This window comes from Melanerpes formicivorus, unplaced genomic scaffold (assembly GCF_026170545.1).
Source record: "Melanerpes formicivorus ecotype bairdi unplaced genomic scaffold, bMelFor1.0.p_v2 SCAF_66, whole genome shotgun sequence".
Lineage (NCBI taxonomy): Eukaryota > Metazoa > Chordata > Aves > Piciformes > Picidae > Melanerpes > Melanerpes formicivorus.
The window spans coordinates 2,221,817-2,238,665 of NW_027142418.1; the positions used below are offsets into that span (position 1 = coordinate 2,221,817).

Below are 16,849 nucleotides of genomic sequence, written 5' to 3' on the forward strand. Positions count from 1 at the left end.
AGCTGGCACTGAAATCTCTCTTGCTCTCTTCCTCGATGAAAATCGTCTTTGTGGGCAATTCAATTAGTCATTAATTGATACTTCACGACAAGCTTTAGCCCTAGGCTGGTGCAACACAGGTCATTAATCTCTATCAGGAAACAGGACTGCAAATGCTTTTGTTTTGTGATCCTGGAAGCGGTGTCGTTCATCCAGGGCCGCGGCAGAGCGCGGCAGCCAGCCCCGGGCCCAGGCTCCCCCCTGCAGCAGATGGTTCTGACAAACAAGTTTGTTTGCTTGGTGGTCACGAGGTGCCTGGTGGAAGCATCTTGCTGCCCTCTGTTCTTTGTTCCTGGGTGAGCTCCCAGCTGTGCCCACTGCTCTCAGCTGGCCCTGAAAGCCACCAGATTACCAGGAGGGGCTGAGGGCTCTGGAGCTTGGAGAGGAGGAGCCTGAGAGCTGAGCTCATTGCTGTTGATGAAGATGTGCAGGGTGAGTGCCCAGAGGCTGGAGCCAGGCTCTGCTGGGGGATGCCCAATGCCAGCACAAGGGGCAGTGGTGGAAGCTGAGGCAGAGGAAGCTCCATGGAAAAAGGAGGAAAAGTTTTTCCCTATGAGGGTGACAGAGCCCTGGAGCAGGCTGCCCAGGGGGGTTGTGGAGTCTCCCTCTCTGGAGATATTCAAAACCTGCCTGGAAGTGTTGCTGTGTGACCTGCCCTAGGTGACCCTGCTCTGGCAGAGGGGTTGGACTGGGTGAGCTTTGGAGGTCCCTTCCAGCCCCTCACATTCTGTGATTCTGTGAGATTGCTGATGCTGCCTCTAGGATTCAGCACAAAATTGAGGAGCCTTCCTCTCTGGAAGCTTCCAAGGCTTGCCTGGATGTGTTGCTGTGTGACCTGCCCTAGGTGACCCTGCTCTGGCAGGGGGGTTGTACTGGGTGATCTGCAAAGGTCCCTTCCAACCCTTACCCTTTTATGATTCTGTGACTCCCAGAGGCCCCCAGAGCCATCTCTTCTGCTTTATAATCAGGCTTCATTACTGAAGGTTGCTTGGAGATTTATTTTCATCTTGATTTTGAGCATCTCCATGAAAATCTCCTTAAGTTTAGGGGTGCCAAGACTTGCTGGATTCTAGCAGCAGATTTCCCCACTGCCTGCCTGCCTAGATTATCTCAGTGCTTCAAGGCAAAAAAATCGCCAGTGTGTTTTAAATGAAAGCTGAAAACAGCTGAATGGTAGACACTGTTAACCACTTCAACCTTCCTCATCACAGCCTTTAAAGGGTGATCAAAGAGCTAACAAGGGAGGCAAAGGTTTAGGTGTGTAAGAGGAGCAGCAGGAAGCTTGTCACTTGGTAACAGATGAGGCTAAATGAATCCTCTGCTTGGCTTTCATGATTCATTAGGTGCTTATCTTAGCAACATAAGGGAGCCCAGCTTGAGAAAGACCACAGCTAACCACAGGCAGGAGCATTTGGGGAGGCCATTGTCAGTAGTCTGTGTTCAAGATGCTCTGTCTGTCAAAACCTGGTGTGGTAAAATATGTAGCTGTGGAGGCTGGAGCTGAATGATAGAATGGATTGGGTTGGAAGGGATCTCAAAGATCATCCAGTTCCAACCACCCTACTATGGGCAGGGACACCTCCCTTTAGGTTTCTGAAGGCCTCATCCAGCCTGGCTTTGAACACCTGCCATGGTTTAGTTGCTTAGGTGGGTTGGATTGGTTGATGGGTTGGACACGATGATCTTGAAGGTCTCTTCCAACCTGGTCTATTCTATTCTATTCTATTCTATTCTATTCTATTCTATTCTATTCTATTCTATTCTATTCTATTCTATTCTATTCTATTCTATTCTATTCTATTCTATTCTATTCTATTCTATTCTATTCTATTCTACCTCCAGGGAGAGGGCAGCCTCCCTGAGAACCTGTTCCAGTGCCTCACCACCCTCAATGGAAAGAATTTCTTCCTCATCTTCAGTCTCAATCTCCCCTCTTCCAGCTCAAAGCCGTTTCCCCTCATCCTGTCACTTCAGGCCCTTGTCAAAAGTCCCTCCCCAGCTTTCTTACAGCCCCTTCAGGTGTTCCATGTGAGGTCTGAGCAGAGTAGAGGGGCAGAATCCCCTCCTTGTGCTGCTGCTCTCCCTGCTTTGGATGCAGCTCAGCACTCAGCTGCCTGCTGGGCTGCCAGGGACCAGTGCTGGCTCCTGGGGAGTTCATCCTCACCTGACATCACACCTGAGGATGCAGTGGTGCCTGCTCCAGCCAGATGTGCAAGCTTCTGACAGGTGTTGGTTTCATCTGATGCTCTGATACTGGACAGCTAAATTATATCACAGTCTCTGCGTTGCAAGTAGGACTCATGAATGGGGAAGGAGTTTGGGCTGTTCAGTCTGGAGAAGGGAAGGCTCCAAGGTGACCTAACTGTGGCCTTGCAGTATCTGAAGGGGGCCTACAGGAAGGCTGGGGAGGGACTTCTCAGGATCTCAGGTAGTGATAGGACTAGGGGGAATGGAATGAAGCTGGAGGTGGGGAGATTCAGGCTGGATGTGAGGAGGAAGTTCTTCCCCATGAGAGTGGTGAAGCCCTGGAATGGGTTGTCCAGGGAGGTGGTTGAGGCCCTGTCCCTGGAGGTGTTTAAGCCCAGGCTGGATGAGGCTCTGGGCAGGCTGATCTAGTGTGGGGTGTCCCTGGCCATGGCAGGGGGGTTGGAACTAGCTGATCCTTGTGGTCCCTTCCAACCCTGACTGATACTATGATACTATGATACTATGATAAGACTCATTGAGGGCTTGCTCTCTTCAGGTACTTTGACTTTGCCAGGACTGGACAAAGGGGCAGTGGACACAAACTGGAACTCAGGGATGTTGACCCCACCACCTCCCTGGGCAGCCCATTCTAAAGGGCTCTGTCTGGAAAGAACTTCTTGCTAAGATCAAGCCTAAACTTCCCCCTGGCACAGTTTGAGACTGCGTCCTCTTGTTCTGTTGCCTGGGAGAAGAGACCACTCCCCAGCTGGCTACAGCCTCCCTTCAGGTAGTTGTAGACAGCAATGAGGTCTCCCTGAGCCTCCTCTTCTCACCATCTGATGCCTTGGTTCACACCGAAGCTGTGCTGTTCCCCATGGGTACAAAGGCAGCCTGAGCTGTTGTGCTCTAAGTACAGTTTGGAACTAAGAATGGCTGTGGCAAGCACTTGTGAACTCTGAAGTTATGTAAAGCATGTAGGCATATCAGTCCAAGCTGGGGCATGATGAGATTGAGAGCAGCCCTGCAGGAAAGGCCTTGGGAGTGCTGGTGGATGAGAAGCTGGACAGGAGCCAGCAGTGGGCACTGGCAGCCCAGAAGGCCAAGGGCAGCCTGGGCTGCATCCAAAGCAGCATGGCCAGAGATGGAGAGAGAGGATCCTGCCCCTCTGCTCTGGGGACACCTCACCTGCAGGGCTGTGTCCAGCCCTGGAGGCTCAGGGGAGACCTTCTTGCTCTCTACAACAACCTGAAGGGAGGATGTAGCCAGGTGGGGGTTGGTCTCTTCTCCCAGGCAAGCAGCACCAGAACAAGAGGACACAGTCTCAAGCTGTGCCAGGGGAGGTTTAAGCTGGAGGTGGGGAGAAAGTTCTTCCCACAAAGAGGAATTGGCCATTGGGATGTGCTGCCCAGGGAGGTGGTGGAGTCACCATCCCTGGAGGTGTTCAAGAGGAGATTGGACATGGCACTTGGAGCCATGGTTTAGTTAGCCATGAGGTGTTGGGTGAGAGGTTGGGCTTGATGATCTCTGAGGTCTTTTCCAACCTGGTTGATTCTATGATTCAATGATTCTACATGTCACCTAGCATAGAGTCATGACCCTTTGCTTCCAGGAAACTTCACCCTGGTTTTGGTTGGTTTGTAGCCCACAGAAGGAGAAGAGGCAGAGACCTGGGCAGGTTGCATTGCTGGACCAAAACAAACAGGGTCAAATGCTGGGTGCTGCACTTGGACCCAAACAACCTCATGAATGCTCCAGGCTTGGGGCAGAGCGTCTGGAAACTGCCCAGCACAGAAAGTCCTGGTGGTGCTGGTTGACAGCAGCTGAACATGAGCCAACAGCATGCCCAGGTGGCCAAGAAGGCCAATGGCATCCTGGCCTGCATCATCACTGTTGTGGCCAGCAGGAGCAGGGCAGGGATTGTCCCCCTGCACCCAGCACTGATGAGGCCACACCTTGAGTGCTGGGTTCAGTTTTCAGGCCCTGACTACAAGAAGGACACCAAGGGGCTGGAGCTTGCCAGAGAAGGGCAACCAAGCTGGGGAAGGGTCTGGAGAGCAGGGCTGGGGAGGAGCAGCTGAGGGGAGACCTCATTGCTCTCTACAGCTCCCTAAAAGGGGGCTGGAGCCAGGAGGGAATTGGTCTCTTCTCCAGGACAGGAGAAGAGGAAATGGCCTCAAGTTGCCACAGGGGCTGTTTAGGTTGGACACTGGAAGAAACTTCCCTGAAGGCATTCTGAAAGCCTGGCACAGGCTGCCCAGGGAGGTGGCTGAGTCCTATCTCTAGGGGCAGAGCTGTGGTGCTGAGGGCCATGGTTTAGCCCCAGCCTTGGTGGAGTTAGAGAATGGTTGGGCTGGATGATCTTGAAGGGCTGTTCCAACCAAATCAAGTGTGTGATGCTGTGGCTCCCTAAACCACGGTGCTGTGTAGTGATAACAAGGCTGTTTTCTGGTTCTAAAGGAAGCTCCATGAGCTCTGGCAGCCTGATCCATTGCCTGACAGCTTAGATCAATGAATCTGTTTATGTGAATAGCTGTCAGGTTTCTTCTGCAGGAGTGATGAACAGAGCTGCTGCAGCTTTCCTGAGGAGCAGGCAAACAGCTCATTGATCCAGGGGCTCTGCAGCTACTTAACAGCTTCTGCACTTCTGTTTCGTTTGCTGGGAGGCAAAAGGGCTGTGCACATTGATCTGTAGTAGCTGATCATCTGCTGCTCCTTCTGAAATGCTCCGGAGCACAGAGAAACATCAGGGGTGTGCAGAGCAAGAGTCACAGGCTGCAGGTGGCTGTGCAGGAATAGAGTGGAAGGTCCAAGGGAAGGCTACAAGGGTGCTGAAGGGCCTGAAGCTCTGCCTGGTGAGGAGAGGCTGAGAGCCCTGGGGCTCTTTAGTCTGGAGAGGAGAAGAATGAGAGGGATCTGATCAATGTCTATCAATAGCTGAGGGCTGGGGGTCAGGAGGAAAGGAACAGGCTCTGCTCACTTGTGCCCTGGGATGGAGCAAGGGGCAATGGATATAAACTCCAGCACAGGAGGTTCCACCTCAACAGGAGGAAGAACTTCTTCACTGTGAGGGTCCCAGAGCCCTGGAACAGGCTGCCCAGAGAGGTTGTGGAGTCTCCTTCTCTGGGGACTTTCAAGACCCAGCTGGATGCATTCCTGTGCAACCTATGCTGGATTCTGTGGTCCTGCTATGGCAGGGGGGTTGGTGTGAGAGTGCTGGAGTCCTGTAGCAGGCTGCCCAGAGAGGTTGTGGAGTCTCCTTCTCTGCAGAGATTCCATCCACCTCTGGCCATTTTGATCCTGGGCAAGCTGCTGTGGCTGCCCTGCTTTAGCAGGGGGCTTGGACTGGATGATCAAAACAATCCCATGCAGTGCTACAGGCTGGGGTCAGAGTGGCTGAGAGCAGCCAGGCAGAGAGGGACCTGGGGGTGCTGGTTGATGGTAGGCTGAACATGAGCCTGCAGTGTGCCCAGGCAGCCAGGAGGGCCAATGGCATCCTGGCCTGCATCAGGCTGGTGTGAGACAGGATTTGTGAATCACAACCACATGTGAATGCAGCTGCCAGATGCACTGCAGCTTCCCTGAGACCTTCTGCCTGCTTTAAGATTGTGGCATGTCCCTACAGAACTGAGCACTGAGCACAGCCCTGTGAGGAGAGGCTGAGGGAGCTGGGGTTGCTTAGCCTGGAGAAGAGGAGGCTCAGGGGAGACCTTCTTGCTCTCTACAACTACCTGAAGGGAGGTTGCAGCCAGGTGGGGGTTTGTCTCTTCTCCCAGGCACCCAGCACCAGAACAAGAGGACACAGTCTCAAGCTGTGCCAGGGGAAGTTCAGGCTGGAGGTGAAGAGAAAGTTCTTTGCAGCAAGAGAGATTGGCCCTTGGGATGTGCTGCCCAGGGAGGTGGTGGAGTCACCATCCCTGGAGGTGTTTAAGAAAAGATTGAATGAGGCACTTGGTGCCATGGTGTGGCTGATTAGATGGTGTTGGGTGTTCAGTTGGACTTGATGATCTCTGAGGTCTCTTCCAACCTGGCTGACTCTGTGATTCTGTGGGTCAGAGCTGCCCTGCCAGATCTGAGCAAACCTCTACCCAGAGCAGCAGTCAGCCTCTGAGAGTGGTCCATGGCAGTGACACAGCAGGCACGTGGGAGTCAGACAGGGATGCAGCTCTGCTGCTGTGCCTTCAGCTCCTGAGGATCTCTTGATTCCAGTATGTTGCACTAATTAAGGCAGGGCTCAGCTGTGTGCCTGATAAATGGGGCTGGGCTGGATGATCTTAGAGGTCTTTTCCAACCCAAGCAATTCTCTGGTTCTTCTTGCCTGTTGGGATCAGATGCTTTGGGTTACCTACCAAATGCAGTACTGAGGCTGGGATCCAGAGCCTTCATGTTTCAGACCCTGCTCAAACAAGGGTAAATATTCCCATTTAATTGAAACTTCCCTTTGGAACACAAATAAGTAATTTGATTTTCCTTTGTGGAGTGCCACAGCATCAGCCCGCAGCGGGCAGGGCTCTCCTTCTGCTCTCTGCTACCAGTGCACGGGAAGAATCCCTGACAAGCAGCAATTATTCACTGAGCAATATTTAGCACAGTCTCTTAAATATTTAATGCACTCTTCCACATCCCTTTCCTCAGCAGTGAGAAGAGGCAATCCTGTGCTGCTTCCAGCACCAAAACCTTTGACAGGGCTCCGAGCTGACTCTTCCCCTCACACACACCCTGGGAGCTGTCATCTGCAGGCAGCTTGTCTTGGGGCTGTGATGCTCCAAGGAGATTTCATTTCCTAGCCAGGAGATGATACATTGGAGCAGTCTGTATTTGGGATCAGGCTGGGGCTTTGCTTCAGCTGCAGTTGTTGGATCTGCCACCATTGTGCATTTTCATGCCAGAAGGATCTCTTGGCTTGCCTCAAACTGCTGCTTGTGCAGCGTCTGCCGGCGGGGCGAGGTTGTGTGCCGGCTCCGTCAGCGCTCAGATTTGGTCACACTCTGCTCACATTTATCCTCTGCTGAGCACATAATGAAGCAGTTGAGCCATCTGCTCTGATGGGAATGGACTGCTCCTACCTCAGTTTAGCATTCATCAGCAGAATGGAGCCTGCAGGGTTGGAGGTTGCCCTGGGGACTCTGACAGCCATAGAGTCGTAGAATTGTTTGGGTTGGAAAAGCCCTCTGAGGTCATCGAGGGCAACCATCAACCCAACACCACCATGGCCCCAAGTGCCATGGCCACACATTTCTTGTGTGACTCCACCACCTCCCTGGGCAGCCTGTTCCAATCCCTGACCACTCAGAGTGGCCAGGATCTCAGAGAAGGTCTCCTCAGAGCCTTCTCTTCTCCAGACTGAACAGCTGTTTTGTAATTGGGTTTTTATTAGCTTCACAGAGAAGGGCAATAGAGTTGGGGAGGGGTTTGGAACACAAGCCCTGTGGGGAGGGACTGAGGGAGCTGGGGTTGCTTAGCCTGGAGAAGAGGAGACTCAGGGGTGAACTTACTGCTCTCTACAACTACCTTAGGGGAGGTTGTAGCCAGGTGGGGGTTGGTCTCAGGCACTGCCTGACTTCAAACTGTGTTTGTACACAGCAGTCAGCAAGCCAGCACCACAGAGCCATTCCCAGGGAAGTCATTCTGCCCTGAACTCAGCACTGGTTAGGCCACACCTTGAGTCCTGTGGCCAGTTCTGGGCCCCTCAGTTTAAGAAGGACATTGAGATACTTGAACCATGGTTTAGTTACTCATGAGGTGTTGGGTGACAGGTTGGACTTGATGATCTCTGAGGTCTTTTCCAACCTTATTGATTTTATGATTCTATGTCCAGAGAAGGACAATGAGGCTGGGGAGAGGTCTGGAGCACAGCCCTGTGAGGAGAGGCTGAGGGGGCTGGGGTTGCTTAGTCTGGAGAAGAGGAGGCTCAGGGGAGACCTCATTGCTCTATACAATTATCTGAAGGGAGATTGTGGCCAGGTGGGGGTTGGTCTCTTCTCCCAGGCACCTAGCACCAGAACAAGAGGACACAGTCTCAAGCTGTGCCAGGGGAAATTCAGGCTGGATGTTAGGAGAAAGTTCTATGCAGAGAGAGTGATTGCCCATTGGAATGGGCTGCCTGGGGAGGTGGTGGAGTCACCATCACTGGAAGTGTTTAAGAGGAGACTGGATGAGGCACTTGGAGCCATGGTTTAGTTGATTAGATGGTGTTGGGTGATAAGTTGGACTCAATGATCTTGAAGGTCTCTTCCAATCTGGTCTATTCCATTCCATTCCATTCCATTCCATTCCATTCCATTCCATTCCATTCCATTCCATTCCATTCCATTCCATTCCATTCCATTCCATTCCATTCCATTCCATTCCTATTCTATATAATCAATAAGGTTGGAAGAGACCTCAGAGATCATCAAGTCCAACCTGTCACCCAACACCTCCTGACTACTAAACCGTGGCACCAAGTGCCACATCCAATCCCCTCTTGAACACCTCCAGGGATATTGCATGGATTTTTATCTGGACTAGAAATGGACTGAGCCAGTGCCCTTTGGGAACAAGCAAAGGGGATGTTTAGACCTTCCTGCTTGCTTGCTGAAGAGCAATGCTGTGTTTTGTTTTTGCCTGGCCAGTTAATGTTGTAGAAGGCAAATCTTGTTTTCATTTAACCTCAAATAGAGGTATTTTAATTTTGCCTGCAGCAGACATTCCTGAAATGGCTTGGTGGGGAATGAGGTATTTTGTTTGTTCTAGGTTAATGGTGCTGGCTTCAGGATTTGGGGTGGCTTTCTGGTTTGAATTAACTTTCCATCTTTGAGCAGTGTTTGGATAGAAACCAAAATATTTCAATGGGATTTGAGATGTAAAGGAAGAAAGGAAGTGATGAGGCCTCAATATAAGAAGGACATGGACCTCATGTAGTAAGTCCAAAGGAGGCCAGGAAAATGATCAGGGGATTGGAGTAGCTTGGCTAAGAGGAGAGGCTGAGGGAGCTGGAGGTGTTCAGCCTGGAGAAGAGAAGGTTCCAGGGAAATCTAATAGCAACCTTCCAGTACCTGAAGGGGGCTACAAGAAGGATGGAGAGAGACTGCTTGCAAAGGCCTGCAGGGACAGGACCAAGGGCAATGGCTTCAAACTAGAGCAGAGCTGATTGAGATTGGATGTGAGGAACAAGTTTTGTGCCGTGAGGGTGGTGGAACACTGGAACAGGTTGCCCAGGGAGGTGGTTGGGGCCCCATCCCTGGAGATCTTTAAGGTGAGGCTGGACAGAGCTCTGGGCAACCTGATCTAGTTGGGGATGTCCCTGCTGAGTGCAGAGGGGTTGGACTGGATGAGCTTTGGAGGTCCCTTCTGGCCTGGACTATTTCTATTTCTATTTCTATTTCTATTTCTATTTCTATTTCTATTTCTATTTCTATTTCTATTTCTATTTCTATTTCTATTTCTATTTCTATTTCTATTTCTATTTATATTTATATTTATATTTATATTTATTTCTATTCCTATTTCTATGTCTATTTCTATTTCTATGTCTATTTCTATTTCTATTTCTATGTCTATTTCTATTTCTATGTCTATTTCTGTTTCTGTTTCTATTTCTGTTCTCTGATTACACTGAAATTACTCTGTGAATTCAGGAAGGATTCACTAACTTTCTGTACCCCAAATCCAGATCTTTCAAGATGTTAAGCTTGATTTCTGCTGTCTTTAATAGCTTCTTTCCCTGGCCACTAAACTTTGGGTTTCCTGCTGTCAGTCTGCTGCTGAGGTTTCCCGCTGGGGCAAGTTGAATCTGTGAGTGGGTGTCCAGGCTAAAAGGCTAAGCTGCAGCTTCTCCTAGGCTTGAAACCCTCCTTAGGGTATGGTTTGGTTTCCACCTTGCTCCCCAGCAGTGATCTATTTGTGGCTCTCATCCAGGCAGAGTTCTTCAGCTCATGTCACTGTCCCTGTGTTTGACCCTGTCTTCATATCTGACCTTCACACAGCTTCTTGGCCACCTGGGCACACTGCTGGCTCATGTTCAGCTGCTGTCAACCAGTACCCCCAGGTCCCTTTCTGCCTGACTGCTCTCAGCCACTCTGACCCCAGCCTGTAGCACTGCCTGGGGTTGTTGTGGCCAAAGTGCAACACCTGGCACTTGGATTGTTGAATGCCATCCTGTTGGACTCTGTCCATCTGTCCAGCCTGGCAAGGTCCCTCTGGAGAGCCTTTCTACCCTCTAACAGATTAACCCCTGCCCCCAGCTTGGTGTCATCTGCAAACTTACTGATGATAATAAAGATCATCAATAAAGATATTGAACAGGATGGGGCCCAACACTGATCCCTGGGGGACACCACTGGTGCCTGGCTTGTGAGGCATTCTGGGTGCCCTTGCAGCCATTGCAGCTCTGTGTTTTCAGCTCCCAAACTGATCAGCTCTGTGGCTTTTGGTGCTCAGGGACTAAGCCCATCAACAGCTACTAACAGAGCATAAAACTGCAGGGAAAACCAACTCAGTAAACCAGGTGGCAGCTGCTGAAAAACTCCACATGAGCTGGCAGTGTGCACTTGCAGCCCAGAAGGCAGCTGTGGCCTGGGCTGCGCCAACAGAAGTGAGAGCAGCAGGGTGAGGGAGGTGGCTCTGCCCCTCTGCTCTGTCCCTCTGCTCTGCTCTGCTGAGACCTCACCTGCAGCACCACCTCCAGTTCTGCCTCCAGCACAATAAGAACCTGGAGCTGCTGGAGAGGGTCCAGAGGAGGTCATGAAGATGATGAGAGGGTTGAAGGACCTCTCATATGGGGGCAGGCTGGGAGAGTTGGGGCTGTTCAGCCTGGAGAGGAGAAGGCTTAAGGGAGAGCTTAGAGCAGCCTTCCAGTACCTGAAGGGGCTCCAGGAGAGCTGGGGAGGGACTTTTGACAAGGGCTGGGAGTGACAGGACAAGAGGCAATGGATTTGAGCTGGAAGAGGGGAGATTGAGACTGGAGATGAGGAAGAAATTCTCTCCAGTGAGGGGGTGGAGGAAACTGGCACAGGTTGCCCAGGGAGGCTGTGGTTGCCTCCTCCCTGGAGGTGTTCAGGGCCATGTTGGATGAAGCCTTGGGCAAGCTGGGCTGGTAGGAGGTGTCCCTGCCCATGGCAGGGGGTTGGAACTGGATGATCATTAAGGTCCCTTCCAACACCATCCATTCTGTGAACCTAGGAAAGGCAGAGCCTTTGAGCCATGTTTCAGGCCAGGAGGGATGGTTTGCTGTCAGAGCTGTGCTGTCTCTGCTGCCTTTCAAAGCTGTGCATCTCCTGCCTGGAGCTTGGGTGTCTGGCAGCCTACCTTGGGTGTCTGGCAGCCTACCTTGGGTGTCTGGCAGCCTACCTTGGGTGTCTGGGAGCCTACCTTGGGTGTCTGAGAGCCTACCTTGGGTGTCTTGGAGCCTACCTTGGGTGTCTGAGAGCCTGCCTTGGGTGTCTGGGAGCCTGCCTTGGGTGTCTGGGAGCCTGCCTTGGGTGTCTGGCAGCCTACCTTGGGTGTCTGGGAGCCTACCTTGGGTGTCTATTAGCCTACCTTGGGTGTCTGGGAGCCTACCTTGGGTGTCTTGGAGCCTACCTTGGGTGTCTGGGAGCCTACCTTGGGTGTCTGGCAGCCTACCTTGGGTGTCTGGGAGCCTACCTTGGGTGTCTGGCAGCCTACCTTGGGTGTCTAGGAGCCTACCTTGAGTGTCTGTCTGCAGGAAGACAAAGGAGGGGCTGTAATGAAGCTGTAATCCTGCTCCTTGTGATTGCTTGAGCAGTCCCTGAGGTCACCATGTGCTGCCTGGCATTAGGCACCACAGTCAGGGCTGTGCTGGGGGCTAATCAAGGCTGCCTCCTGTCTCATTACCATCTCCTCTTTATGCACGACCTATTGTCAGTGCTCAAAGAGCTGGGCCTCTTGCATATTTATTGATACTGAGGAGGGCCAAAACTGTTAGGAGAAGCTTGGGGTTTGTCTTAAAACCCCTCTGTCAAAAGCAAGGGAAGAAGTCAGGCCGAGGGAGCAGGTCGGTGCTTCCCCAGCAGGCTGTGTGCTAAGCACCAAACTCAATGACAAGGAAATGAAGTTCACCCTTCTCAATTGTTAAACCAACAAGGAGCCACAAAGCCAACATATGTAAGCCACCCCCCCTCCAAATTCAGCCCTATTCACAAACCCTCCAAGTCTGAAAGCAAACAAATTACAGGCTGGAATTAGCTCCTGGAAGCTGTTTTCAAGCTTTAGTGCTGTAGTTAAAGGCCCTTTGGACAATGTGGTTTGTTTCCCCTCCCGGGGGGCTCAGCCTTGCATGGGCTGCAGTTGCTGGCCCTCTCCCTTCACACAATCCTGTTTATTTTTTGGAAGCAGAGTAGTAATCTTGGGATTAAAAGTGAGGATTTGCCACTGACTTACAAATCACTGCTGGGAATGCAACTGATGCAGCTCTGAGGCTGAGGGCGTGGAGCTCCAGGGACCATGCAGGGCTGCAGCTCTCAGCAGAGGTTGGGGTGTGAGGGGTGGAAATGGGGGTAAGTGCAAATCTCCACTTCAGAATGGTTTCTGATGTGGTGGTGGTGGAGTGACCCCAGAGAGGCTTTGGATGATCACAGTGTCACAGAATCACCAAGGTTGGAAGAGACCTCAAAGATCATCGAGTCCAACCTGTCACCACAGACCTCATGACTAAGCCATGGCACCAAGTGCCACATCCAATCCCCTCTTGAACACCTCCAGGGATGGTGACTCCACCACCTCCCTGGGCAGCACATCCCAATGGCTAACAACTCTCTCAGTGAAGAACTTTCTCCTCACCTCCAGCCTAAACCTCCCCTGGCACAGCTTGAGACTGTGTCCTCTTGTTCTGGTGCTGGTTGCCTGGGAGAAGAGACCAACTCCTTCCTGGCTACAACCACCAAGACAAGTGAATTGGGCTGATGTTTTTAAGGCTAAGTGCAGACAGTGCAGGAGTGAAGGCAGAAGACAGGCTCTGGAAGTGCTCAGTGTAATGTTGCACAGGGTGGAATTTGGATTGGATGGTAGGAAAAATTTCTCTCCTGCAACAGTGGTCAGGGACTGGAACAGGCCCCTGGCGCTTAGATGTGTTCAATCTCCTGCCCTTGGACTGTGCCCATCTGTCCAGCCTGGCCAGGTCCCTCTGCAGAGCTCTCCTACCCTATGACAGATCAACTCCTGCCCCCAGCTTGGTGTCATCTGCAAACTTATCATAGTATCATAGTATCAGTCAGGGTTGGAAGGCACCACAAGGATCATCTAGTTCCAACCCCCCTGCCATGGGCAGGGACACCCCACACTAGATCAGCCTGGCCAGAGCCTCATCCAGCCTGGGCTTAAACACCTCCAGGGACAGGGCCTCAACCACATCCCTGGACAACCCATTCCAGGGCTTCACCACTCTCATGGGGAAGAACCTCCTCCTCACATCCAGCCTGAATCTCCCCACCTCCAGCTTCATTCCATTCCCCCTAGTCCTATCACTACCTGAGATCCTGAGCAGTCCCTCCCCAGCCTTCCTGTAGGCCCCCTTCAGATACTGGAAGGCCACAATTAGGTCACCTTGGAGCCTTCTCTTCTCCAGACTGAACAGCCCCAACTCCTTCAGTCTGTCCTCATAGCAGAGCAGCTCCAGCCCTCTGCTCATCCTTGTGGCACTTCTCTGGACACGCTCCAGCACCTCCACATCCCTCTTGTAATAGGGACTCAATGTGCTGCTCAGGGAGGTGGTGGAGTCCCCAAGCCTGGCTGTGTTTCAAAGTGGTTTGGATGTGGTGCCTGGGGCTCTGGTTTAGGGGTGACCTTTGCAGAGAAGGGTTCTGGGTTGGACTTGGTGATCCTGAGGCTCTGTTCCAGCCTGGATGTTTCTGTGGCTCTGTGTGATCGGTGAGTAATATGGGGAAGGCTCAGCTGCAAGCAGTGGCTGAGTTTGGTAGGAAAAGGAACAGGGAATGTTCTTTGGGTATGTTTGTAGCTGCACTGGGGACATGGTTTAGTGGCTGTGGAGGTGCTGGGTAGGAGGTTGGACTGGATGATCTTAGAGAGCTTTTCCAGCCATAATGTTTCTGTCATGCTGGGGTTTGTGCCAGTCACAGGAGCGGTCACTCATGGCTCGAGAGTGCCTGGAGAATATTGACAACTGATCACATTTTGCCTGTCTCATGACATTTGTTTCCATGTTGGGGCAGGTTTGGGGGGGTTGCTCTTGTTAACATCCATATTGAATGGCATGCTAAGTACCACCAGGAGGGTGGTGAGAAACTGGCACAGGTTGCCCAGGGAGGTGGTGGAAGCCTCCTGCCTGGAGGTTTTTGCAGCCAGGCTGGATGTGGCTGTGAGCAACCTGCTGTAGTGTGAGGTGTCGCTGCCCATGGCAGGGGGGTTGGAACTGGCTGATCCTTGAGGTCTCTTCCAGCCCTGACAATTCTGTGATTCTATTATCAAGTGTCAGTAAAAGGGAAGAAAATGCAGAGGGTCATGAAGAATGTTATGTATAAGGATGCAATGTTTGGGAAGAACTTTAATTCCATGTAACTTTATTCTTTTGCTGTCATCTCAGGACTTCACTGGAAACAGGAAGCAGCATCTCAACTGATCCACTCAGGTACTGTAGCCCTACAGGGGGTCATTCTGGGTGTGGAATCATGGAAATTGCTTCTCTCCTGTGCCAGCTGCCTGGCACACAAGTGGGTCCTACAGCTACAGAGCTGGGTTTTTCTGTTTGGGAAAGGGGACTTTGCTCTGATGGAATCATAGAATGGCTTAGGTTGGAAGGGACCTCAGAGCTCATTTACTCCAACCTCCCCACCATGGGCAGGACACCTCTCAGCTAGTCTTGGTTGCTCAAAGCCTCATCCAAACTGGCTTTGAACATTTCCAGGCAGGAAGCATCCACAACCTCGATGGGAGACCTATTCCAGAGTCTCACCACCCTTGTACTGAAGAACTTCTTCCTCAGCTCTAGTCTAACCCTGCTCTCCCTCAGCTTCAAACCATTCCCCCTTGTCCTATTACTGAATACCCTCATGAAAAGTCCCTCTGCAGCTTTCCTGCAAGATCCCTTCAGCTATTGGAAGGCAACTCTGAGGTGCCCCTGGAGTCTTCTCTTCTCCATTCTGACCACCCCCAGTTCCCACAGCCTGTCCTCATAGCAGAGCTGCCCCAGCCCTTGGATCATTGTTGTGGTCCTCCTCTGGACGCTCTCCAACAGTTCTGTGTCCTATCAGGAAGAGTGTGGCCAGCAGGAGCAGGGAAGTCATTGTGCCCTGTGCTCAGCACTGCTTAGGCCACACCTTGAGTCCTGTGTCCAGTTCTGGGCTCCACAGGTTAGAAAGATGTTGAGCTGCTGGAAGGTGTCCAGAGAAGGGCAAGAAAGCTGGGGAGGGGTCTGGAGCACAGCCCTGTGAGGAGAGGCTGAGGGAGCTGGGGTTGCTTAGCCTGGAGAAGAGGAGGCTCAGGGGAGACCTTCTTGCTCTCTCCAACTCCCTGAAGGGAGGTTGTAGCCAGGTGGGGGTTGGTCTCTTCTCCCAGGCACCCAGCACCAGAACAAGAGGACACAGTCTCAAGCTATTCCAGGGGAAGTTCAGGCTGGATGTTAGGAAGAAATTCTTCCCAGCAAGAGAGATTGGACCTTGGGATGTGCTGCCCAGGGAGGTGGTGGAGTCACCATCCCTGGAAGTGTTTAAATAGAGTCTGGATGAGGCACTTAGTGCCATGGGTAAGTTATTAGATGGTGTTGGGTGATGAGAAGCTCAACATGAGCCACCAGTTAGCTCTTGCAGCCCAGAAAGCCAACCAGAGCATGGGCTGCAACAAGAGAAGTGTGGCCAGCAGGGCCAGGGAGGGGATTCTCTCCTATGAGGACAGACTGAGGGAGTTGGAGCTGTTCAGTCTGGAGAAGAGAAGGTTCCCAGGAGATCTAATTGTGGCCTTTCAGTATCTGAAAGAGGCTACAAGAAAGCTGGGGAGGGACTTTGGAGGGTGTCAGGGAGGGATAGGACTGGGGGGAATAGAGCAAAACTAGAAATGGGGAGATTGATATTGGCTGTGAGGAAGAAGTTGTTGCCCACAAGGGTGGTGAGAGACTGGCACAGGCTGCCCAGGGAGGTGGTGGAAGCCTCCTGCCTGGAGGTTTTTGCAGCCAGGCTGGCTGTGGCTGTGAGCAACCTGCTGTAGTGTGAGGTGTCCCTGCCCATGGCAGGGGGGTTGGAACTGGCTGATCCTTGAGGTCCCTTCCAGCCCTGACAATTCTGTGATTCTGTGGTTTCAGAGGTCCTTTCCAGCCTGGGTAACTCTGTGGTTCTGTGCTGAAGTGTGGTTTGTGCTTGCCGTTGCTCAGTGTTCTGCTAGCAGCACAAGCCTGAGGGGGGGCTGACATCTGAGTCACTGCAGTAACAGGGCCTTGGCTTTGATCACTCCATTCAGAAGGAAGGGCTCAGCACTGCTCCTGCTGCATATCAAATGGGCACCTTGCATCTAGCTGCACATTAAAGACCTCATCAACGTCATCAAAGTCGCAGGCTCCCTTTGATGAAGGCAGGGCAGAGCCCCTTCCTCTCCAGCTGACAATTGTGTTGGTGCAAGCCTTCCCTGGGAGCTGTTCTGGATGAAGGATGGAGATGTGCTGGTTGAGGATGGAGATGTTATG

At 52.0% G+C, this 16,849-nt stretch overlaps 1 protein-coding gene across 5 annotated transcripts in view; it reads left to right on the forward strand.

Annotated features, from left to right (window-relative positions):
• Nucleotides 1-16,849, forward strand: part of IQSEC1 (IQ motif and Sec7 domain ArfGEF 1) — a 511,294-nt gene that overhangs the window by 256,842 nt on the left and 237,603 nt on the right. For 3 of the 5 annotated variants that reach the window (XM_068162621.1, XM_068162627.1, XM_068162623.1), the window contains one exon: nucleotides 14,762-14,806. The exons of the other annotated variants lie outside the window; for them this stretch is intronic. In XM_068162621.1, the coding sequence (XP_068018722.1) occupies nucleotides 14,762-14,806 (45 nt within the window). The remainder of the gene's footprint in view (nucleotides 1-14,761; nucleotides 14,807-16,849) is intronic. 5 annotated transcript variants of the gene reach the window in all.